The 26,367-nt window shown below is 35.2% G+C and overlaps 4 protein-coding genes and 3 non-coding genes across 7 annotated transcripts; 3 read left to right on the top strand and 4 right to left on the bottom strand.

Moving 5' to 3' along the window:
- Window positions 1-2,647: 2,647 nt before the first annotated feature.
- On the bottom strand, window positions 2,648-3,607 carry LOC104903959 (dirigent protein 23). The gene has a single exon (XM_010692110.3). The coding sequence runs from the start codon at window positions 3,429-3,431 to the stop codon at window positions 2,784-2,786; it is 648 nt and encodes a 215-aa protein (XP_010690412.2). The 5' UTR covers window positions 3,432-3,607; the 3' UTR covers window positions 2,648-2,783.
- A 10,932-nt stretch (window positions 3,608-14,539) lies between these two features.
- LOC104903960 (dirigent protein 23) lies at window positions 14,540-15,457 on the bottom strand. The gene has a single exon (XM_010692111.3). It carries the CDS (start codon window positions 15,191-15,193, stop codon window positions 14,540-14,542), a length of 654 nt encoding a protein of 217 aa, XP_010690413.2. The 5' UTR covers window positions 15,194-15,457.
- Window positions 15,458-16,829: 1,372 nt separating this feature from the next.
- Window positions 16,830-17,613, bottom strand: LOC104903961 (dirigent protein 23). The gene has a single exon (XM_010692112.4). It carries the CDS (start codon window positions 17,528-17,530, stop codon window positions 16,967-16,969), a length of 564 nt encoding a protein of 187 aa, XP_010690414.2. The 5' UTR covers window positions 17,531-17,613; the 3' UTR covers window positions 16,830-16,966.
- A 4,395-nt stretch (window positions 17,614-22,008) lies between these two features.
- Window positions 22,009-22,814, bottom strand: LOC104904213 (dirigent protein 22). Its single transcript, XM_010692410.3, has one exon. The coding sequence runs from the start codon at window positions 22,764-22,766 to the stop codon at window positions 22,182-22,184; it is 585 nt and encodes a 194-aa protein (XP_010690712.2). The 5' UTR covers window positions 22,767-22,814; the 3' UTR covers window positions 22,009-22,181.
- A 2,816-nt stretch (window positions 22,815-25,630) lies between these two features.
- Window positions 25,631-25,703, top strand: TRNAA-AGC (transfer RNA alanine (anticodon AGC)). Its single transcript has one exon. It is a non-coding gene; the product is annotated as a tRNA-Ala (tRNA).
- A 4-nt stretch (window positions 25,704-25,707) lies between these two features.
- Window positions 25,708-25,780, top strand: TRNAR-ACG (transfer RNA arginine (anticodon ACG)). Its single transcript has one exon. It is a non-coding gene; the product is annotated as a tRNA-Arg (tRNA).
- Window positions 25,781-25,871: 91 nt separating this feature from the next.
- On the top strand, window positions 25,872-25,944 carry TRNAR-ACG (transfer RNA arginine (anticodon ACG)). The gene has a single exon. It is a non-coding gene; the product is annotated as a tRNA-Arg (tRNA).
- The last annotated feature ends 423 nt before the right edge of the window (window positions 25,945-26,367 follow it).

The raw sequence follows: 26,367 nt of genomic DNA on the forward strand, positions 1-26,367 counted from the left end.
GTAGGCCTTTCCGACCGAATGTTTAGGACTTTGCTGCTTGTGTTGTGGAATTCGTTCAATTCCTCCATACCTTTATTTGACTGTTTTTGATTGTTTTTGTGTTAAATGGATAATAGAAGCTCTACAAACTGTTTTTGAATCTTCACTCTTTCCTTTTTATTCCTTTGATCACCACATTTTTTCCCTCTTACTTTTCTTTCTTAATATTTAAATAAAAAACTTAAATAGATCCAGTGCAAAATAAGATATAATTTCTTGGAGATTAGATGTATTTATGCCAAAGATCCACCTTTTGACGACGAAATCAAGACAATTTCGTAGCGTGCTAGAGATGTCAGAAGGACGGGGCTTGGTGGAATCAATTATATAATCCAAAATACCGCGCATGACAGTGAATCTCAAATAATTCAACCCAGTTTGAGTAGTACTAGTGAATGAGTAGTACTAGTTGTGTTGTTTTGGGCTTAATATTACTTTAATTACCAAAAAAAAAAAAAAATGAGTAGTACTAGTGAACCTTCTTACGATCAAGAATCAATGGGATATTGTTCTTGATATTGCTTACAGATAGGACATGGTAGCAGTGAGGGTTGCTCGAAGGGGGAGGAAAGGGTTGGAGTTGACTCGGTTCACCATCCTTGGTCATGGTTGCTAGCAGAAACTCAAAGAAACTGGCGGTTTGGGAGAACAAGAACATGTGAGCAAGAACAGTGCTCGAAGGATAGGATATTAAAACAAAAAAATAATTTAGGCTTGATTTTCTCGAGGCTTTGATACCATGTTAGCTTTGGCTTAACTCCCTTGATTGAAGAATTCTTATTGATCACAATACATAGGTTACAATCTAAAAGAATATCCTAAACATATTAGGAAATTTAACTAGAATAGAATTCTAATTATACAATATGTATCCAAATATAAAATATTTAACAATATTATTTTTATATTCTATCAATGATCTAACCTGAAATGAATTTGTCTAAACTGTTAAATATATTAGGAAATCTAACTAGAATAGAATTCTAATTACACAATATGTATCAAAATATAAAAATATTTAATAATAATATTTTTTTATTCTACCAATGATCTAACCTAAAATAAATTTGTCTAAACTAAAATGAACTAAATCTTCATTAATTCAGTAAAAAAAAAAAACAGGGCCTTATGACACATGCAACAGATCACCTTTGTTTGATTGTGTCTGAATATTTATTCATGTAAATTGACAATTTAACCCTGTTCGGCCCAACCTATCCTTTGTTATTTTGACGGCTGACTGTTTCTTTCCGAAGCCTTTGAGCATTGTTTTCTAGATCTATCCTTACCTGTGGGCTTTTTGTGCGATGAAGTAAATACGGTGAGCAAATAATTCCTCATCAGTCATAAAATTTTTATTTGTCATTTCTACCCCATCATTTTATCTTGGTTCCGGTTTCGGGTACTAAAAAATTTATCCTAGTTCTCAAAATTTTCTAGGGGTAGTTTGGTTCAAATATGAAATGTAAACACATGTAAGAGATAGATATTAACAAAAATGATTACCTATCTTCAATGTCCTTTTCAAACTAAGGAATGTAAATTGAATTGTAACCATTACTAACAAGTATTGAATTTTGTTACTTGAGAGGCAGGGATAGATAACAAATTGGGTGGATGCCATTACCTACTCGGTTAATACATAATAGAGGGTCTAATAACGGATATCCAGAAGCGGTATCGGAACAGGGGAAAAACAGTGCTAATTGATGAACTATTGAGCATCCTAAAGGAAATATTTGGGTAATTCAAAAGGTGGAAAACTCTCGTGATAGAGATAGCAGACAAAAGGAAAAAATATATATAAAAAAAAGAGATGCAACATCAATACTATAGAGAGAAAATGCTATGAAACTAATTGCATGTACTTCCTACATTTCGTTTTAAATACAACAAATGGGTATTATTTGTGAGATATAAAATATTCATTTATTGCATTTAAACGAAATCAAAAATATTAAACTTTCTGTCAGTTTCATGAGACCATCAACCCTAACGACCCGTTTGGTAGTTGGTCATAAATGGTGGTAATGGGAATGAATTTGTGTGTAAATTTGTGAAAAATATCATTGTCCATTCCCATGGTAATGCTAATTTATCCTAAAGTGTCCACTATTCTTCTAGAATTTTCATTCCCATCCAATACCACCTTGTAGGTGGTAATGAGTGGTAATGAAAATTGCTTCCCCTTGGAAACAAAAACACAAGTTTAGGAGTGAGATTGCTTGCTCATGGAGAAAAAATGCCTCCCCATGGAGATTTTAAGGGTGCTTCCCTAATAAAATTACACTTAAAACTCATTCCCATTACCGCAATTTATTAACATCTACCAAACGGGTCGTAAAAGTTACTTTTTTACATGCAATTTTCCTTCACTTTACACTTCTTTGATGCACTTTTGCAAGTCAATAGACCCCATCTTTTTAGATCAAACTAGTGGTTGGGATTAGAACAATGCCTCAAGTAATACAATAACATAAAAAAGAGGTATTAATTTTTTATTTTTTTTTGAGGGGAAAAAAGAGGTATAGTTTGAAGTTGACTTTATATCACAAGCACAAGTTAGAGTTTATCGGTAAAATCATGTCATTGCAAAATAAGAGATCACTAGTTCGACAACTCGATATCAATCTAATTCATTAGTTTAGAACGAAGATTCACTTAAATTAATACATGCTCGTTGAGCTTTATTACACCCACAATGAGATAACGATCAATGAACATGTAATGATGCAACATACAAATTAAGATGAATAAACTGCGTTGAACGGATCATAATCCTTCGCATAGTGAAAAATCGTAATATTATATCCAACAATGGCATCCCCAGTAGAGAGATCAAGCATATAAGTATTGGGCACTGCATATCCTTGGGCCAGCCTAAAAAGCCCAGTCCCACCAACAATTGGTAACTCCCTAGGTTTAACCGTAATTGGGTTATGGACCATGATACTAATGGAGCTCCCTTTATAGATACCCTCACTAAAAGCGAACCCCATTGCCATGATTAGGCCCACTTCACCTTGGGAATCTGACCCATACATCCCTTGGGATCGGCCCACTAACTTTGAAGTAGGTTCTGGCCCAACAGTTAGAGGGTCATCGAACATGAATAGTTTGCCAAAAGCCAAAGGTGCACTATCACTACTAGTCCCGTTAGCCTGAGCAATCAACACCGCAGTTGGTGACTCTCCGCTGATAGTATCGTGGTAGTAACACTCTATGGTGGTTTTTCGCCTCTCGCCGCGACTAACTGTTTTCGCCCATGTTGATTGTGAACTACTACAACCTTCATAAGCGCTTGCCCAGCTTGAGTATAGTGTTATAACGAGTGTGATTGTGAATACCATGGTGTTCACAATCGGAATTTTTGTGGTTAAGTTTTTCGTCATATTCTAATTTCTAATTGACGAAATATGATGGATGAATTTACTATAACACTCGGTATATATGTGTTGTTGTGGATGAGTTAAGATCAACAAAAATGGGGGGTTCACATATATAGAGGGGTTGCGCAGAGTTCAGAAGTAATCAAAGGCTACTTGTTTCTTGATACACACACTTGATTTAGTTTAATACCACTAAAATCTATAAAAGAATGCATAATGATTTAGCAATACGAAGTTGCGTGTGTAAGCTGTAGTAAGTAATAAATAAATGTCAAGGCCTTAAATTGTACTCAATTCGGATGGCATTTATTTAAAAAGTTTGAATAATGAGGTTCTGTTCTTTTATGATGCGTTTACTTCAATTCAGATTTATGTACGAGTATGAATATGAATATTGAATACCAAATCGTGATTCATGTAGCAGACTAGCAGTACGTACAGCATATTAGCATAACGCCATTTGACATAGAAAAATGGTCTCCTATTCCTTTCTTTGATGCAACTTGATACTTTGCCGTGTAGATCGCACAACAACGACAAACTTTAAAAAAGAAATCGGAAAAACAAACTTCGATATATCATGATCATTCTACTATTTAATTATATAGTCTCCAAAAAAAAAAAAATTCAACCATCTTTTTTAGAAAATATCTAATACTTTAGTGTTATTGAAGAAAAAGAGTCTGTTTTTGAAAAGACGGTCTCACGTTAGTGTTAACGTAAGACCAACTTGTCATGCTCACATATGCGCATGTATCAGACCAGTAGCAGAATTAGTTAAGCAATTGGATATACTTGCGCATGTATCAAACCAGTAGCAGAATTAGTTAAGCAATTGGATATATTTGTTACACTAACCTTAAATTGCTTCTGGATAAATTAGTTAAGCGGGTAATTATATTAGTTAAGCGTTGAATTATTTTAGTTATGCGTTGAAATATATTAGTTATATCATAGAAATCAGATTATAACGCATTTTACTAAGAACTACTCCCTCTATATTTTTTTTATCTTTCTCATTTAGAATCTTGACATTATTCATAATTAGAGGGAATCTTTTAGATTTTTCTCAATATATAAGAAAAAATATATTCATGTGGGGTCTTGTTTGATTCGTCTCAATAAGTACTTTATTAATATTTAATTATTTTAATTTTTACTAATATGTAATAAAAGATATTAAATGTAGAATAAGTGCATTGGCAAACGTGCAAAGTTAAAGTATGAAAGATAAAAAAAATACAAAGGGAGTAATAATTAAAAGCTATAACTATTAACCTTACAAATATTCCCATTTGTCCAGAATCATAACTATAACTAATAATATGAAAATTATAACGTGTAAGCAATTATTAATAACTAAAAATCATAACTATTAACTTTACAAATATATTATCAGGAATCATAACTATAACTAATAACATGAAAGCTATGACTAATAATCTATACACAATTACTAATAACTAAAAATCATAACTATTAAGTATTAACCTTATAAATATAACTATTTACCCAGTTGCTTAACTATTAATTACCTGAAAACGATAACTAATCACTAGAAAATCATTACTACTGACCTGAAAAAAATGTATCTTTCTACCTAAAATGTAACTCGTATAAGAGATTTAGTAGAGTTTAGAACCATTGATAGAAAGAAACAAAGAGCTTTGAGAAATTCTCATCGAGAAATTCTCATCATCAAGATTAAACAAGTCGCGAAAAAGGACATTATATAGTTGAAAGTTCATATTTGTTCAAAAAAGAAAAGAAAGAAAAGGCAAGAGATGTAGCTTTAGAAAGAAATGGAAGTTGGGTGGAGGAGAGGGAAATGGTAGTGCAGAGGAGAGAGAAACGCGAGTTGGTAGAAGAGAGGGACATAGGAGATATAATTAGAAGGCAGAGGAGAGAGAAGATATAAATTTAGCGGGAGATGAGATGGTTTTACTAGCATAACTAATAAGTCAAAGCGCTTAACTAATATAGATCAACGCTTTACAAACATATACTTCAGTACTTAACTAATTTCATCCAGAAGCAATTTAAGGTTAGCATAACTTATAGGTTCAAACGCTTAACTAATGCCACTGCTGCTGGTATGATGCACGCGCATGATGTCAGCATGACATCGATTAGTTGGTCTCATGTTAACACTAATGTGATGCCGTTTTTTATATGAATTTGTGGAAGAAAAATGTTACGATAAAAATTCCAAATATTTGTGGTCAAAATTTTCAACATATTTTTTTCTTAAAAGAAAGAGTACTTCCTTGAGCTTTAATTGTCACTTTCCTATCTTGCATCTTGGGATGATTAAAAACTTGTAACATCGTAATGACTAATTAGTACTTTACTCTTAAGATTGTTATGACCACAAGTTCATGTTTGGTAATAGGAAAATTTGTCAAAAAAAATCTTTTAAATGTTCAATTTTGCAAGAAAAAACTTTTTAAAACATTTTTTGCGAAAAAAAAATTACAAACTTAGTTTTTCTTGCAAGATGAAACCTATTCACATTTTTCGATTTGATTTTTGAGATGCATAGGCATGGTAATGCAGTTAATGGGAATAGGGGGTTAAAGAAAGATAGAAGGATCATCATCGAAATTGAGAAAAAACACACCGAAAAATGGAAATAGGTTTCTTCTTGCAAGAAAAATTAAGTTTGTGGTTTTTTTTTGCAAATAATATTTTATAACCTTTTTTTCACAAAATCGAACCTTTAAAAGGTTTTTTTTTTTGGCAAATTTTTCTTGGGTAATATTACTACTCTTTTTTTGTTTTTGACACTAGATGAACACAAAACAATTACAAAGTAGTACTAAAAAGAGACTAGGGTGGAAAAACATTTCTTTACAATCATGTCTGCGCTAACAATCTGAGTACCAGAAACTTTGATAATCAAACACCATTCAAGGTGTTTTACAATTTCTTTGATTTTATCAATTGTCCAGATAATATCAACACCTGGATGAGCAACGCCCTGCAAAATACCAACCAAGTTAGAATAATCAGATAATAAGGTAAGGAGTGCAATATGTTGATCAATCGACCAAGAGAGTGCTTGAAGACAAGCTTTCCACCTGGTTTTTCTTCTGCAAATATTGGCCAACACCAACAGGCAGTACCGCAATATATTTTAGCTTTCGATGGAGCATGGAATTCTAAATATAAATTTATGGGTATTGGGTGGTGCTTATATGGATACATATAGTCAGCCAACTCTTCATTGTAAAGGGGGGAGGGAGCTATGGAATGGCTACATCAGCTTAATATTACTACTACACTTTGATGTACACACAAGTAGCATAACTAAGATAAAAATAGATGTACAAATTGGCACAAACAATTACATATGGAGTCACAAAAAATATAATTGGCAATCCAGCTCAGATATGATCTTGGTCCGCTTCTGATTCAAAGGAAAAAAAAAATATGAGCCTATTCTGGGAAAAAATCCGAATGCAACTCAATTGTTTAAAAACTATGTCGCCGAGTCGGATCCCACAAAAAATCCGACTCATCTGAGCTGACATAACCTGACCCTACTCTGAACCGACATCCAGTTCTGATTCTGACTTTGAGGAAATTAGTCTTATTTTGTTTATATTAATATATTATATATATATATAATCTTATTCCGAATTTGAGGCCATCATATTATATAAGATTTTTCTATAAAAAAAAAATAGTAATGATTAGATTATTTATATTAATTCATTCGTAAAAAATAGATGTTACACTGACTTTCACAGTTGTCGGTGCAGTATTTTGACCATTAATAATTTTAATTGTGTATTAGTAAAAAATATAAGTTAATACTACCTCCGTTTTTTATTATTTGCAACTATTTGACATAAAGTAGAGATGAAAAATGTCTAATCGTTGCAAATAATAGAAAACGGAGGTAGTATTATGGAAGTATACATTGAGACAAATCCAACAACATGTCATATAATATTTGCTGATTTTATCTAAAATTAAACAATGCATGCATGGTCAAACGTAGTAGATGAATAGTGCAAAAGTGTAACATATATTTTGTTAAGTAGGAAGTATATAAGATTCCAATATGATTTTTTTAAAATAGTAAAGATTAGATTATTTTAAAGGTGATCATTTTGGCCCGGCCCGTTTTTGGGCAGATTTTTTCGGCCTGCGGTCGGGCCCGACTCTGCCCGAATTTTTTTTTACTTTGGGCGGGCTTTGGGCAAGCCAAAAACGACTTTTTAGTCTATTTTTTGGCCCGGCCCGTTTTGGCCCGCAAAAGCCAGATAATTTAGGCCCGACATAGCGGGCTTTGGGCACAAAATTCGGCCCGAATTTAGGCCCGGCTCGGTCAATCGGCAATTTTTTTTTGCCTCGACCCGGCCCATGATCACCTCTAGATTATTTAAATACCAACATGTGCCACACAAACAAAACAAGCAGCTATTACAAAAGATTTTTCTATTAAAAAGATGGGCCGAAAAAAGTTGGATCGGGTTGGGTTTCATAGTTTCTAGTCGGATAGATTTGAATTTTCAAAACCAGAGTCCAACTCAAAATTCAATTTCTTGTAGGACCGGAGTCAGATTTAGAGGTGGGCATGAGTCGGGCTGGCACACGGGCCATCTCGGCCTGGCACAATTTAGCCCCGGCTCTGCCAAAGCCCGCTTGAGGCTCGACCGATTGTTCGCTAGGTAAGCCGTGGGCTTGCCACAACCAAGAAATTTTATTTCAAGCTTGGCCTGGTACAAGCTCGCATAAATGGCATGTGAGCCGAACACCCCTTCTCTTTATTTTTTTAGTCTAAAACTACTAAAAATTCAAAAAAACAACATAAAACATAGGTCAGACCAACAGGAGACACGAGCCTAGTCCACATGCTCGGGCCAGGTCATGGACAAACTCTAGAAAATTTAGTCTTGATCTGCCATTGTCTCAAACCCACGGGCCGATCCCATGAACTTGCCCTGCCCAACCCATGTTCAGATTTAGTTAGATTATACATAATTTGGTTCAAATTCAACCTATTATCATCACTATTGATGCTCAATTTTAAGGAACACCATCACAAGATTTCTCCGACCAAACTAGGTATGTAGCATCGCATATTTTAATACTAGTTTTATTTGCACGCGATTGTTTGGGTCTATTCTTAATAAATTTCATCAAAATATAATTATAGAAGTGTGATTTATAATTATTGTTATACAAACTACTGTAATCTATAAAGTTTTTAGAAATTGAGATAAACATTTAGATGTAAAGTTTTGTAGGCAAATTAAATTTGTAGTTTTTTTTATTGAATAACCATTTTTCTCATTATGTCAAGTTACTTTGTTAATGCTTATTTAGTTTATTATTGAAAATTTTGACCCATCTTTAAATTAAGAAAGGACACAATTGTACAAAATCTGAATATCCAGTTAAGTATATGTATTTAACTAAGGATAAAAAAGACATTCTGTCCGTTTTTGGTAAAGTAGACCACACACAAACAAACCGTGCGGTCAAACAATCCCCACCCTCCTTCCTCCTTCCTTCCTTAAATCTCCAACTGTTTTACTGTACCTCTTCCTCGTATCTTTTGATTATCCCTGATTGAGTTAGACTTGTATGTTTGTTTCTTCTATTAAATTTTAACCTGTTTGTGACTTGTTTAGTAGGTTACTTATGATATGTAATATTATATAACATATACAAACGAGAATTGAGATTCACAATTTTTTGCAATCTTAATATGTTGTCGTCTTTTCAGGTTTTGGGGTTGGCTCAAGTGTTAAGTTTTCCCATTTTTTTTAGCGAAGTGTAGGATTCAATTTATATGCCAAACAATTTGCTTGGAATATAGGGAAAATTTGGGGATGTGATGTGCCTCTGGGTATGGGCTCTGTGCAACAATAGCTCATAAGAATCTTCTTGTTCATTAAAAAAAATATGTTGTAGTCTTTCGATTGTCCAAATCCAAATAAAAGGAAAAAATTAAAAAAAAACGAGTCAAATGAGGCTGCGTCAACATTTTCAAGCCATAAATACCCCAATTAGATTTGCTAGTGAACACAGATCTTATTTATACTTCTAAATTCTAACAAGCAACTAATATCGGTTTTCTTCTAAATTAAATCATGCTTTTCAAGTTTGTTAAGAGAGATGTCATGTAAAAAAAAAAAACCGGAGTACGGGTGGCACCGTGTTGTATGATAAAAATATTGCTCAAGTCGATACCCAATAGTCAAATGTCTACCTTACAATAATACACAAAAGGATTTCACGCTACGTTTATATGCACACAAGCATGATGACATGAAAAGTTCTCTTCACCATAATATTAGTGAATGGACTTTCAAGGGACTGAAGAACATGAACTATCGTCAGAATATGCGGGAAAGAAGGATCTGGACCAAGACCTAATTAAAGTTTATTAGTATTCAAATCAGAGCTGCATTTAACACCAAAAAAATCAGAGCTGCTGAAATTAGGGTTCGTTAACTCACAATCATGGTCTATATGATAACTAGTAGTTAATGGTGGTAATTGTCATAGATGTACAAGTAATACGTTTGTGCACAAAAGTATTATATCGAGGTTCATGCATTGCATATTTGTCCATTCTCAAACATCTCTTTTTCTGTTGAAAATTTAGTTTTTTCTTTTGTTTTTATTTTGGTGAAAGATGTAACGAAAATCCAAAAAAAATTCATACATTTTATTTCTATCCATAACCAATTAGAGTTTATATCAAGTATTATGGGAGGAAAATACTCCCTCCGTCTTTTATTAGTTTACCCCTTTTGACTTTTGACACTATTCACATACATGACTTTGATTATCTCTTGTGATTTGTATTTAAGGAAAAATATAGTCATGTGAGATCTTGTTGGATTCGTCTCAATGTGTATTATCCAAATATCAACTTTTTGTAATTTTTGCTTATCGAAAATTAGAAATATTAAGGTTCAAATTAGTATCTCGGCAAATGTGCCCCAAAAAAAGGGGTAAACTAATAGAGGAGGAGGGAGTACATGTTAAGGTGGGTAGTGCCAGATTCAGAAGTTTAGAGCTAGAATTTATGCATATTCACTAACCATAGTCCAAACATATATTTGGGGTTTTATGTGTTCACTCTGCTCTTAGCCATCTAAGCTTCCCTAATTATTATTATTATTATTATTATTATTATTATTATTATTATTATTATTATTATTTCATTCACTGCTTTGGAATGGCAGTCAGTAATTGATCTCATGACAACAAATTGGTCATAATTAATCACCCAACGATATTTTTTTTGATTTATTTGCTCACATATTGATATCTAATATAGAATGTGAATGTACCACATAACTAAACAAAAGAATTGTTAAGTTTCCCATTTCTCTTTAATTTGGTTGTTTACTGCCTTACTATATGATTGTGTATGTTTTGGGAAGGGGGAGGGGGCATTTGTCATAAACTTATTGAATTAATATATATATAATGATTAGTTTTTTATGCACGTGACACGTGCGTCAATCGTTAATTTATAAGTTTTATAGTACAAACTAATGTAATTTATAAAGAGTTTAGAAGTTGTGATGAACTTTTAGATATAAACTCTTATAGTCAAATTAAATTTGTAAAAGTTTTGTTTATTGAGTAACCAAATGTATCGTTATGTCGAGTTACTTTGTTAATGCTTATTTAATTTATTATTGGAATTTTAAGGAGACATCAATACATACCATGACTGAATCTTGAAATTAGGAAATGGTATAATTGTAGAAAATATGATCGAATATGTATAATTATATATTTAAACAAAGGACAAAAAACACTTTTTATAAAAGGATACAATAGCTCTCTGTGGCAGGGTTCCATTCGCACCCACTTGCAAGAAGGAATCCTAATTTATCCCTTTTTGTAAGGCATCCCTTCCTAATTAGGAATTTTCCTTACTTTTTCAAAAAAAGTAATATTAAATTCATATATACAAGTATTTTTTTATTATATTTATTAAGAAGGTAATTAGAAATGAGGTTTTAAATTATTTTATGAAGGTATGTTTGTCAGTTTGTATCACTATCACTTGGGTCATTCATTATTGGAGATTGTTAAACGTTGCCCCAAATTTTATTAAAATTACCCCGAGACCATTTTTCATTTACTATTTTACCTCGTCTTTTTTCCACCACCCATCACCCCCCACCACCTGCCACCACCCGCCATCCCCTACCTCCCCCTGCCACCCGCCACTTCCTCCACCACCCACCACGTGAAAAAAAAAATTTTGGGGGGGACATGGGGAGAATGTTCGGCCTGGACGTTCCACCCATGGCCTGAACGTCCAGGCCGGACGTTCGTGCCGAGTGGAACGTCCAAGCCGGGTGTTCGCTCCCATGGTCCCCCGAAAAATTTCGAATTGGAGGCATCCTTGCACAACCAAAAAAGAAAAGAGGAATATTTTGGCAACGCAATGCCTGCGTCGTAAGAGGTGTGCGTGATTTTGGGTAAATTTCGCTGAGTTGGGGGATCAGGGTAAACTTCGAAGACGAGGAGCGAGTATGGTAGCTTCGCTGGGATATGGGTAAATTTCTCGAACTCGAATTTAATTCTCTAGAGGATAGGAATGGCACTCCGGTGAGACTAGGAGGACAGGAAATGGCAGCAGCAGTAACACTCGGACAGGCGACTCCGACGCAACCGCTAGCAACGGGAAGGAGAGAGAGTGAGGGTGTGCGAGCGTGAAGGGGAGAAGCAGCTCGAACTCCCGCGAGGCGCGGTGTGACGACAGAGAGATTGGAGGTGTTGGCAATTAGGGTATAGAACTCGAATCTACAATTTGAGGATAGATAAATTATGGTGGCAATCGGGATGGTGGTTTGGGAAAAGGAAAAAAAGGAAGAATAAAGTTGAAAATGTTTAGTGGGACTGGGGGATTTTATGAAGTTTATTTTGGGACGATGTTCAACATTTCAATTATACATCCTTTCTCATGGTATATGACTATATGTGCACATGGCTCATGGTTGTACACTTGCAATGTGCATGTATACTTCATACTTGTGTATGTGAACTCAGAACTTTAAGTTATAATAACATAGAGTTCAACAATAACTAACATGGTTCATTAACAACTTCAAATAAACACCTACACAAACAGTAATTTACTCTTCAACTAAAAAAAAACCTCATCGATCACGAGAAGAAAATATCTTACTCTATGATTTTATACTAATATTTTTATATAAAAAAAATTGGTAAGAAGAATTCCTTTGGGCTGTCTTCGCACAAGGTCCCCATTCAGAGGCCCATTACAAGCCAGACACCCCCAACCCCCTTCCTCCCCTTAAATCCCAAGCAAATGCTTGGGATAGGAATTGAACTCTAAACCTTGCTATAGAAGATGGGAAAACTCACCACTTGAGTCAACCCCAATTCCGAGAAAGTATACTCTCATACCTGGTATGGGACAACTTTTCTCATACCATTTACTTGATATGATTAGATGTAGCCCAAATATGATTTAATAGCTAATTGATATGATCAGATATTGTTAAGATCATATGATATAAGATTTCAACTAACAAGCTCCAAAAAAAATATAAAAAAAAAATTATAATTTTTTAATATCACTTTTTTCACAAAAATTACATAAATACCTTAATATTGGAATATCATTGCTCCCCCAATTCCTTGATATCATCTTTTTACCTAATCCACGACGCAGGGGCGGATTTACTATGGGTTCACTGGGTTCAGGTGAACCCAGTGATTTTTGGAAAAAAAATTCCCAGTTTTTTTTTTAAAAAAAAATTAAAACATTTTAAATATCAGATATATACTATATGTACGCGAAATATAATATTAAACAAGCATGTGTCCTAGGGGTTCGAAACCTCAGAAACCTGTTTTTTTTTTTAACCTTCTCATTTCTTTTCCCCCACAACCCAGCCAACATTTTTCGGTTTTCTCCCAAACCAAATCCCTAACTACTAGCTCCCTAGCAACGAGCCAAAGCTAGCAACGCTGCGACGGCCATAGGCCACCGTGACGGCGTGAGACCTTCTTCCCCACCGCGACGACCGACTGCGAACTAGCAGGCAGGCGGCATCAGCTTTTCCGACCTTTTGAAAGCCGAAAGGTAAAGCCCAAACCCAATTCTTCTATTTTAAATATGAATTTTACTATTTCAGATTTTAGTGTTTTACACATTAGATGATTAAAAATTAGAAATATGTATTTGTCTATTTCAGATTTTAGTGTTTAGTCTTTTCCTCATAGAATGAATTTGTTGCTTTATGAATTTATGATTTAAATGTTGAATGAATGAATGTGGATTGTGGACTTTGGAGTTTGGATTGTGATTTGTGAATGTTGAATAAATTTTCAATGAATGAATGTGGATTGTGGATTATGAATAAATGAATGATTAATGTGATTGAACTTTGTAGTGTCTAGACTGTTGAAATTTCTTGCTTGTGTTATTGTGTAGATTGTATTGTGACTATGAAGGGTTTAGAATTTTTTTGGAAAGATCGTGCGGGAAACAAGTCACAAAAATCATCCGCTTGTTCTTCTCCTAGTTCAAGAGAACCTCTAAACCCAATATAAGAACCCAATACAAGAACCCATACAAGAACCCATAGGATCGTGCGGGAAACAAGTCACAACAATCATCTGATTGAATGAATGTTTTTTTTTTACCAGCTCCGAACCCATAGGGTTGGAATCCTGGATACGCCACTACCACGCCGTACGTATTACTTCCATAACCAAGTCAATTAAAAGATACAAAAAAAACATGCATGATAGCCACCTAAGGGTGAAATTAAAGGTGGCCATGGGCCGGGCTGGCCCGTGGGCTGCCCGAGCCCGGCCCGTTTTCGGCCCGGCCCGGCCCGAGCCCGCTATGGGCCCGGCCCGGCCCGCTAGCCGTAACATGGGCCGTGGGCCTTGCACGTTGGGGGATTTTAGATTTCGGCCCGGGCCCGGCACGAGCCCGTGGGCCTTGCAATTTTTTTTTTTTCAAAAACTGTGATTTTTGGACCAAGCCCGCGGTGAGCACGAGCCCGGCCCGCCAGGCCCGTGGGCCGGGCCGGGCCATGGACAAGTTTCCCATAATTTCAGCCCGGCCCGGCACGGCACGAGTTTCATGGGCCACGGGCCTGGCCCGGCCCGTATTCCACTTCAGCCCGCGGGCCTGGCCCGTGGTCAGGCCCAGCACGGCCCATGGCCAGCTCTAGGTGAAATACTGTAATATTGTATCCCACCACAATGGCGTTATGAGTAGTACTATTATGGAAGTAAGTTTGAGCCACCGCAAATCCACGAGCCATCCGGAAAATCCCAGTCCCGCCAACAACCGGAAACTCCCGCACCCGATTCACGATCGAGTTCCGGCCAAATATAACCACGGAACTCCCATTATAGATCCCGTCAACAAATCCATAAGTCAAGCCCATGATATAGCTCACACTTTCCTGCGAAGCTGAACCATAAAACCCTTGAGCCCGACCAACCAGCTTGGAGTTTGGATCAGGGCTTACAGTGAGTGGATCGTCGGCCATGAAGAGGTTGCCGAAGCCCGAGGCGAAGGAGCGGGCTTCTACGGGCTGCGCGATCAATGCAACGGTTGGGGCGTCCCCGCTTCTGACGTCGTGGAAGTAGAATTGTATGACTGTTTTATGCTCGTGGCCATAACGTTCTGTTTTTGCCCATGATGGTGTTTTGGCAGAACTCACATTTACTATATAGAATGTTAATACCACACATATGAAACTAGTAGGCAATCGAAACTTATTCATGTTTGATGTTTCTCTATTTTGGTTTCTTGATTGTAGTAATTTTCTCACGATTTTGTAGCTATACAAAAGAAAGGAGAAAGAGCTTTGGTGCTTCAAATACCTAGTGGCCGATCCATGTGGGGGACAAATATCACCACATTTTTAAAATTAGCTAACTTTTCCGAGTGTATTTAAATCAAACCTTCATAAATCGCGGAAGTAACGGGAATCTCAACTTGTTAAAAGTGAATATAAATCTCAAGAGCTCTTGAAACTGGGAGAGATGTTCAAAGTTCAAACCACTAAACTATCCCTCAATCTCATTATATCAAGTTATTATTTGGATCCAATATTATTACTAAGAAATTAAATACAGTTTGAGACTACCATATGTAATATGTAACTTACCGCTTCGAGCCTCCGACCAATTATATGTTGAGATGTCTACTAATCTTTTTCTCTAACATGGTATAATATCTTATGTTGTCGTTGTTTATTGATTGGTGACTTTCTAACATAATGAGATATATCTATACTAAAGAAGAAAAATATATTTTTTCAGTCAGAGTAAAGGGTTGTGAAAATAGATATGCAAATTTTCGGAATTATTTCCATTCACAATTTTTTTTCTCTGCAAAAAAATAAATAATATTTAACAAGCCAATGTCTCTATTCCATCCTTTATTTCATGGTCAATGGATGGTTATATTTTTATCGTATCTATATATATTATGCCAGTAATTACCTTGGTATATTATGATTGTATGAAGTATGAAAAATGTATAGTACCGGCCAAACTAATTAAGCTTGATGATCAGCATGTCTCAATCAACTAGCCAGCTCTCATACATGTATGTCTTATTGCAACTAGTTGACGCCGCTATCCCCTTAATTAACTAAATTGGAATCGCGACCTACATGTTACTATATATTATCTTGAAGGAAGCAAATGAAATCATCCAGCTATGCCCAATTATTAGTCTTCAGTATTGACCGTATATTTAAAATATCACATTTGAAAATTAAATTTTCTAAATAAAATGGAAAAACAAATAATTTAGGGAAATTTCTTAAGGTACTCCTTAAATATGGCATAATTTTCAAAATATCCTCATATACCCCTAAGTTTTAACACATTACTCAAAATATCTTTACTAATAGACGGAAATTCAAGTGTATTAATTTTCTGAGGTATCTTTCAAACTTAATCTTGAACTTCTAAATTCAATAAAGATATATCTTGAGAATTATGTCAAATCTCAAGGCAGGAAATTTCCCAATAATTTACAAACGCATATTATTTCAGTTTAACTAAAAAATGCCACGTAAAGATTAGGGAAAAGTGGAGTAATTATTTGTTACAATCAAGTCTGGAAGTATCATGTGATCAAATTCCACTAGAGACTCTTTGGAGTGAGGTTTTTCTTACTATCCCTCCTCTCTCCAATAAGTATGACTAACAAACATGACTGGTTATATTTGTGCGAGGTATCACTTCAGTAGGATCATTTATCTTACCAACTAAAAAATTTCGAACGTGGAGTATTTGCTTATTATGTTTTCAGCATGCTCTGAAATGATTAATTCGTAACATAACGCGTGCAAAATGCTATTATTCCTTGTTGAGCTAGAGAGGATTACATTCATGATCCTTCAATTCATTATTTCTCGAAACATAATTCAAAGTTAACACAACTACAACATGAATTCACAAAATATAGCATATATAATCCTTCATTATTTCTCAAAGTTCATCAAAACAAAAGATACAAGGACAAATGCTAAAGTTGCATGCTAATAAGGGTGAAAAACTGTAACATTGTATCCCACAACAGCATTATAAGAAGTAAGATTGAAGTCATATGTTTGTGCCACAGCATATCCACGAGCTCCTCGAAAAAACCCAGTCCCTCCGATAACCGGCAACTCCCTCACCGGATTCATGATCGAATTTCGACCAAAAATGATCAATGTGCTCCCATTATATATACCATCTACAAAACCATAGGTCAAGCCCATGACCAAGTTCACACCTTCTTGAGAGGCTCCCCCGTATAGACCTTGCGCGCGACCTACAAGTTTCGATTTTCGGTCCGGACTTATTGTGAGTGGATCGTCGGCCATAAGCAAGCTGCCGAAACCCAGCTCCGCGGGGTTGGCTCCAATAGGCTGTGCGATCAACGTAACTGTGGGTGACTCCCCTGTTACGATGTCATGGAAGTAAAATTGTAGGACGGTTTTACGCTCGTGGCCATAACGTTTTGTTACAGCCCATTTTGGTGATTTGGGTGAACTTGCATTTACTATATAAGATGTGAACAATACAAATGTACAAAAGGTGATGATTAACTTAATCATGTTTATTTTCACTAATTTGGTAGTTTAATAATTTTATGTAGTTGGCTTTGTTTAAAGAAGGCAGCAAATAACTGAATTAGAACGCTTTATATAACGAATGCGTAGCTGCACTAATAAATTAAAAAGAGGGGGCAAATAATGGGTGACAAGGAAATAAACAATAGCTTAATGTTTTTTAATTTGGGGTGGCGTAATAATGTCACGTCTGAATTATTTCTCTTAGACCTTTAATTTGTTCTCTAGTCGCGTGTTTATCTCGAGGAATATAGTACTCTAATAAATTTTCTACAATGTATTTTTTAAAGACATCAACTATTAAACTATTCATTAGAATCAGTTTTTTTGGTCAAAGCTCTGTTCGGCTTCGTCCATGATCACCTTTATTGCAATTGTCATGTCTATAGAACTCCTTATATTTCTTAACAGTGCGTCATCCCCTCCCCTCCAGCAATGTAAGTTAGATTGTTATTTTCATTATTGCAATTGACATATCTCGGTCATGATTAGTTGTTTTTGTATCACAACTTACAAACTAAATAAACCACACAATACAATCTGCATAAGTAGAAACTGATAGAATATAAATGTAGTTAGAATATATTTTATTCCTAGAATAATTATACTTTGGATAGGTTTTCTAATCATAATAGCACTATCCTAGGATGTATAACTATAAATATTGATCAATGGTAATCACTCCAGTTGAGCAGTTTTCCCAATTCTAGCATGGTATCAGAGTTTTAAGTTTAAATTTAGCTTCCAGTAAATTTAGCATGGTATCGAAGGCTTTTGATAGTCTTTCCAGATTCATTTTCAACAAGAGCTTTGAAGCCTCTAAACATAGAGAAAGCTTCCGATTTTTCTTGTAGATAATAAACCCATGTTTTTCTGGAAAAATCATTAGTAAATGTAATCACATATCTTTTACCTCCATTTGAAGACGGGTTAATAGGATCACAAATGTCTGAGTATACTAATTCCAAAACAACCTTTTCTCTCCAAGACTTACCTTTTGGAAATTGAGAATGATGTTATTTGCTAACAACACATTCTTCACAAATTTGGGAGGCAGTCGTGATATGAGGAAGTCCTATCACCATTTCTTTTTGTTGAAGCGTCTTTAGCCCGCTAAAACTTAGATGTCCATAGCGAAAATGCCAAAGCCACATTGGATCTTTCAATTTAGCCAATAAGGAAGAATGAATACTTTCAATCTTCAAAAGAAACAACCTATTAGAGCTCATCGGTATTACTGCAATAATAATACCTCTAGTTGGCGAATAAATTTCATACGCCCCTTTTTGTATAAGTGTTTTATAACCCTTTTCTTGTAATTGTCCTACACTCAATAAATTACTTTTACCTTAGAGTCGTCAAACATTATAGTAGAATGAAAATCTTAATTCATTTAAATGTGAAAAAGATGACTTACATCCGCTCATGGTTACTATAACCAGTATCCACATACCAAATGTCGCTATCAGGCTTAGTGTTATTGATGTGTTTTAAAATATACCGCAAGTGCACGGTGTCTGTTTAGCGGAAACTGGCAAATACGGGTCGATCCACAGGGAGAGGAGTTCTACAGATTTATGTTCAATTATCTAACTACTTCCAGAGAGGAAATGATTGAGTAATTAATAACTAAACTAGACTAAACTAGAACGCAGAAAAATGGGAATTTATCAAATAATTAAAGGCCTAGAGCAATTGATCGGTCCACCATGCTTATACCAGTTTAATCGATATAATAAAGTTCAACAACACTTGGATTGAGGTTCGAATAAATAAAGTATTTCGTTAATCCTTGGTCAGGCATTAACAACTCTTAAATTAACATATGCCAGTATGGTCTCTCAACATAATCAAATCTACCTATTGTAACAAGCCTCTAATGATTACGATCTTTTGATTCTAATTCTTATTAGCTAAACATAACTCATGATATTGCGCAATTACATGAATTAAACAAGTATAACAAATTAATAGGAATTATTCTAATTCAATCCAATTATTGAAGAACATCAAACCACAATCAAAAAGGTATAAACATGGCTTCCTTCTCTAAACCCTAGAAATAGACTACTCACTCATTATAATAAAGAACTCAATAAACATGATCAAAGTAAAAGAATTCATTAAATTAAAGAAATTAAAGAAGAATACCGAATGATTGAAGAACAATGAAAAAGGAAATCTACGATCTATATAATCTTCCAATGTAAAAGTTCAACAAACTAGAGAGAATAAACTAAGTGTTTTGGCCCTATAAACGTAGAAAATAAGATGGTCCTTTCGGAAATATAAAAAAACTATTTATACTTCTTACAAAACCGGCTAAAAAACCCGAAAAAACGCGTCCCGAGAAACCGCCCGGTCGGGCGACGGTCATTCAACTTCTACGACCAAAAAAGCAAATCCGCCCAGTCGACCGGGCGAACCCGCCCGGTCGGGCGCGCAAGCAATTTTGGATCTTTTCTCGCCCGGTTGACCGGGCTAACATTCCTTGCATTTTGGTGAAAATTTGATTTCGCCCAGTCGGGCAAAACCGCCCGGTTGACCGGGCGGAGAAACAGTGATTTTGCGTCAACTTGTGAAGGTTGTATCTCTCAAACCAGATGTCGGATTGGGGCGTGTGACCTATCATTGGAAATCCCTTGAAGTCTAGTTTCCAACCCAACTGGAATTTCTTGATTATCAATTGTATATAAAAAGTTATGGCCAAAATAGTGAACAGGTGTCAGTTTTGATACTTCTTTCACCAACTCTTTGCTTCATTCTAACTCGAAATTGTCCCGAAATGATGCATTGTGATTCTTGTGCAAGATATCTTCATCTTCAATGATTAATAGGCTTGATCTTAGGTAATCATAATCAATTTGCATCAAAATAACCTGAAAATGATCAAAACACGCGAACGGAGAGTAGTAGAGCACAACTTACGTAATTCATTCCATTATACACCTAAATGCTCTAAAAGGAGTTCTAAATGCAATCAAAATGCATCTAAAAACTATATATAAATGTGACATATCAGTTATCTTGAGTAGCCATCAACAATGTTTTTACTTCCTTATTTTCGACGAAATTTGAACTTTTCCCTTTTTCCTTGTTAGCTGGTAGCTTCATGCATTCAAAAGCATGATGACCAAATTTGTGACACTTGTAACATTCAATAGTTGACTTATCTGAAATTTGATTTCTAACTTTGTTTTTAGAATGGTCATGACTTGTTTTATAATTTCTACCATCTATATCCACGATCTCCTCTTCCTCGACCTTTACCTCTTCTTCTACCCCTTCCTCTGAAGTTATTAAATTGGGTATTGGTAGAAGCTTTAATGCTTGATCTTCTTTAGATGAACTTTTGTTCATGCACCAATAATGAGCTTTGTAACTCATCAATTGATAGTGTATCAATGTCTTTTGATTCCTCAATTGAACAAACAACATAATTGAAGTCTTCTGTCAATGTTCTTGAAATCTTTTCTATGATTGTTGTATCTGTCATACTTTCTCCATGGAATCGCATCTTATTTCATATTTCCATTGTACGAGCAAAGTAGCTTGTGATAGATTATTTATCCTTCATTTCTAATGTATCGAAATTACTTTTTAAGGTTTGAAATTGTGTGCACGCTTCACCCTTATAGAGCTTTGATATTTCTTTTTCATCGAGTCCCAAATATGTTTTGACATATCTTTACAAAGAATAGTCCTTATTAGGATGAATGGATCAATAGCCTGAAATAGAAAAAATCGCTTTTAAATCCAAAATCTTTCTAGCTTCAAGTTCTTTTTTCTCTTCATCAGTAAAATTTGATCAATGTGCCAAAGCTCAGATCTCATCTCATACACATAACATATATACTAGAAAGTCTAGAATGCGTTTAAAATGACTTCTTCTCATAAGACACCAGGCCATGAACTCCGCCTTCAACTTGTGCAGCACCAGTTCGCGCTTATAGAGAGACAACTTAACTACTTCATATCTCGTGAGTCGTGACTCCAAAGCATTGAGCAAAGAAAACTTGTACTGAACACATGCGATTAAACTAGAGCTCATTCTCTTTTTCAGAAAATTATACGAAATAAGGGTGCGTCGAAATAGAGATCTTATACGTAAGTGCGTAGAAATCAAGATCTTATACGTAATGTACCCCCTTCGTCATTATATATAATAATAGACCACTTTCTAATATTAGTGTCAGTTGAGTATAATTGTGAGTAGAGTATAACTTATAAGAGATACAATAAATCATGTATCTCAAATCACTTTCTTTTGTCATTGCTCCAAGAGAACCTGTGCCTCGATACAACTTGCCAAGACCAATAGTAGAGAATTTTGAACAATAAACCAAATTACTAAGTGGTGCAACTTTTAGAAGTTAGAACATAAAGAGTAATAAAGACCCAAATCATGTAAGCATTTGAAGAAAACCACATAGCTTTATCTATCTTCTAGTATCAAGAAAAACTACGTTTCAAGCTCTTCTTTTATATTATTAGGTGGAGAAAGCTCACCTAACTCCTTAAACAAGAGTAACCTAACTCATCTTTTCGGATGATCAACAACAAATCACTATCAAAAGCATAAAAAAATAAGATGAGCCAATAAAAAAAAAAACCATGCCACAACCTAAGAACTTATCTAAGGGTGAATAAGTGTAACATTGTATCCAACAATGACAATCCCAGAAGTAGGATTAAATAAATATGTTTGGGCCAAAGCATATCCACGGGCCATCCTAAAACGCCCAGTCCCACTAACAATCGGTAACTCTCTAACCGTGTTCACCAGCGAGTTTCGGCCCAAAACGGTAAAGCTACTCCCATTATAGATCCCATCAGTGAAGCTATAAACTAAGCCCAATATAAAATGCACTTCTTCTGTCTGGGAGACTGAACCAGAGAATCCTTGGGCCCGGCCTATGAGCTTAGAGTTTATATCTGGGCCCACAGTAAGCAGCTCATCGGCCATAAACAAGTTGCCGAAGCTTGCGAATGAGCGATTGGGCTGTACGGGTTGGGCTTCAGCGATCAAAGCAATGGTGGAGTTTTCTCCTAGTGCAATTTCATGGAAGTAAAATTGTAGGACAGTTTTCTGCTCTTGCCCATAAGGCTCTGTTGTGGCCCATGAAGGTGTTTCGGGCCTTTCAGCCCAAATAAAAGTCAACTCTACCACATAAATTGTGAATATCACAAATTTTAAAAAAGCAAATAAAGACTTTGACATTTCCCTCTAATTTGGTTTGCTTATGCTAAGTTCTAAAGATGTGATTTGATTTGTTTGAGGAGGGATTTATATAAAAGGAAGGGAATTTCATATAGTATTTTTTCTTTTACTTTTTTTATTATTTTGTATTTACTAATTTGACTTTTGTCTATTATTGGGAGTGTATGATGATGTGCGACAACTGACGTGCACCACACAAGTTTTTTTTCTTAGTAAAGAAACAACTTGCACCTCACAAGACTATAGAGAAATCACCCTATATTATGATATTATTATCTACCATAAAAACGTACTCAATAAAATAATGAGCCTTCCATAGTTGACTTTAGGGTGTAAAGCTAAGTAGAGTAGTATGGGCCTTTCCAAAAAAAAAAAAAAAAAAAAAGTAGAGTAGTATGGGTGTTAAATGAGGTAGCCTGTGAAGAGAAAATCAGAAATGGAATTATATGCAATTTGTTAGTGTATGGGAGTCACTAACAACCATCCGACATGATATGCCTTGTAGGATTACTAATATGCTGACCAATAAAGGTGAAAATATGTCATGCCGTCAAGATTCCGACATGGCGATACTGAGTTCTTAATACGATATGTACAACCTCTTGGTATGATGGGTCGCCATGTTCAGTAATAGATGTTGAATGTCGCCGTAACACGACAACATGTTGGCATGACGACCGGCAACCCCTTGGCATGATGATCATCATATTCAGTAATGAATGTCGAGTATCGTCGTAGCACGACAACACCTTGCCATGACAGCCGACAACCCCTTGGCATTATGGCCGATTGGCCGCCATGTTCAGTAATACTGTATTAGATGTCAAGTTCGGCGTAGCACGACAACACCTTCCATGACGGCCAAGGACCCCTTGGCATGACAACCGACAATACCTTAGCATGATGGTGGCCATGTTCAGTAATAGATGTCGATGATCATGAAAGATATGTATACCAATCTAATAAGCATGTCATAGTTGGTGCCGACAAGTAATACCTTGCCTGCATAGGCACGTAGATACGCATATATCGTACACATGAGATCGTACAACAAGGGACCGACCTACATGGCCTATAAATAGATCCTCTGCATTGTTCTCAAGGTACTTACTTTCTTACCCACTTTCACTTTTGTCTGCACTTTATCTTGTCAAACTTGTCTGATTAAGCATTGGAGTAGGTTTCCTCGGCAACCCTCGAGGTCGTTCATCTCTGTTATTTGTGCAGGAATTCGACAACTATCTGACCGCCAACTCCAATTCACACCAAGTCTTGCCATTCTTTCGAATGTCGTCAACTCTTAACGTCCCTGTTTTACTTCCGAAACACTTACAAAATAAAAGTCGTTTACCTTCTTTCTCGCTTGACAAGTTGCAAGTAAAGGTCCAGGGGTTCACTAGGGGAGAGAGCAAAAAACGTCAAAACTAATAGAAGGCAAGTCGTCCCTGAGAATGCTCGTTTTTAACCAATAAATAAATAAATAAATAAAGTGGTGAGATACAAATAATATTAGTTCTCATGGTGTTTGTAGGTTTAGTTTTTAAGTATTAATAATGAGGGTACTAATTCTAATCTATTTCAAAAAAAAAAAAAAAAAATCTTGTAGCTTGGTAGTCACCAACTCACCATTATAATCCGTAAGCACAAACAATGGTTCCCATAGTTATAGTTGGATTGATTATTTTTATTCTCACTCTTCCACTACCCTATTTTCTCTTCTCCAATTACTTCTTTGCTCCTCTTTTTCTTGGTCATCATGAAGATTTGCATCAATTTTTTTGGCCAAATTTTTTTACTCTCCTAATAAACTAATAATACTTTTATACTCTCTCTCATCATACCCACAAGGAGGACAACGGCCGGGAGTACTCTAGTACTATTATGAAATTTCATCCTTAGTGATTGAAACAATATTTATTTCCCTATTGTATAGGATTTTCCATATAATTAAGAATATTATATGTAATTTTTAATAATTACATCTTCTTTCCAGTATTTTGCGTATCTATACAAAAACATATTAAAAGGCGTGCGAAAAAAAAAAAATGTGCCACGTAGCGCTCTTCCTAGGGAGCTTTAGTTCATGTAATCCATGTACAATAAAAAAATTTAGAAATTGCATAGTAACAAGGTTTGATCCCGAGACCTCAAGTATATATAATAAAATTTTAACCACTAGACTAGGTTGTATTTAGTGTTATTATTATGAAGTATTATACTAATAAATAAATTTTTTTCTTACCCGAGAAAAAGCCCGAGCGTAATAACTAGTTTCCCATCAAATACAGACTTGGACAAGAATCTCGCAAAGGTTACACCTAATATAATTCAACTTTGCAACCTAAGTTCACAAGATTAAGGAGGAAGGAGGAAAATCTCACCCTCGTAGAATTCGAACTTGTTATCAGATACTTCGTCAGTTTTATAATAATTGCAACATATATTTCATTTTAATTTTTTTTAAAGAATTCATGTAAATAGGAGGGAGATGGACTGGAGATAGATAAATAGTGGAGTCATATAATTGAAGATAGATAGAGAAAAGATATTACCAAATTAAAAAAATGTTGTAATTAATATAAAAGTTTTAAATAAATAAAATCGTTACAATTTAAAAAAATGGAAGAAGTAGTTACAAAATGTAAATCCTACCATGCCACCACCAAACTAAGCAAACCTATATAACTTGGAAGCTACAAAAACTTAATTTTATAGCTTTATCCGTAAATTAATTAATTTTACCACTTCTTAGGTTAGTGTTGTTTAGTACAGAAAGCCTATAATAAAGTACTTTTTAAAAAACAAATTAGAAAAACGAGAAAAAACATATCAAAAGAATGTAAAATTAAACAATAACAAGCAAAGGGGATGTAGCTCAGATGGTAGAGCGCTCGCTTAGCATGCGAGAGGTACGGGGATCGATACCCCGCATCTCCAAAAAGACTCCGTGGCCCAATGGATAAGGCGCTGGTCTACGGAACCAGAGATTCTGGGTTCGATCCCCAGCGGAGTCGTTTTGCATTTTTTTCCCTTGCTTTAATTTTGAATTTAGCAGTGTATTAATTACTGACATTAATCTAATTATCTATTTTTGAAATAAACCGTGATTCCATGGCCCGATGGATAAGGCGCTGGTCTACGGAACCAGAGATTCTGGGTTCGATCCCCAGTGGAGTCGACATACTGTTTTACTATTTAGTAGTATGCTTTTAACTTATTGTTTATGGAAGAAAATCATGTCAAAAAAAAACAGTGTTGTTAATTGTAATGCTTTTTTTTTCTAGACGAGTATTTTTCTTTTTGTCGAACATCATCCATCCAACAGGAAAAACGTAAAGTAAAGCTGTAATAAAATCTAATATCTATCTATATATATATATAGAGTCGGGATCATGTGAGAATAGAGAGTTATATAGAATACTAATTATATGAGAATAGCTTACCACTTTAGATTATACAAACCGGACGCTGGGATTAGCCCAAGCGGTAATAGCATAAACCACCTCTTCCAACCTCAATCTCGCGGCAACGTGGTAATTCAAAGCATTGGATGAAAAACAAAACAACGACTTACAAATGAGGAAAATTCGAAAAATCAAAA

Source organism: Beta vulgaris, chromosome 9, assembly GCF_026745355.1.
Source record: "Beta vulgaris subsp. vulgaris cultivar EL10 chromosome 9, EL10.2, whole genome shotgun sequence".
In the NCBI taxonomy this organism is placed as follows: domain Eukaryota; kingdom Viridiplantae; phylum Streptophyta; class Magnoliopsida; order Caryophyllales; family Amaranthaceae; genus Beta; species Beta vulgaris.

Coding starts and splice junctions, on each gene's coding strand:
- LOC104903959 (XM_010692110.3), bottom strand. CDS start 3,431: ATGACGAAAAACTTAACCACAAAAATTCCGATTGTGAACACCATGGTA.
- LOC104903960 (XM_010692111.3), bottom strand. CDS start 15,193: ATGAATAAGTTTCGATTGCCTACTAGTTTCATATGTGTGGTATTAACA.
- LOC104903961 (XM_010692112.4), bottom strand. CDS start 17,530: ATGATTAAGTTAATCATCACCTTTTGTACATTTGTATTGTTCACATCT.
- LOC104904213 (XM_010692410.3), bottom strand. CDS start 22,766: ATGTCAAAGTCTTTATTTGCTTTTTTAAAATTTGTGATATTCACAATT.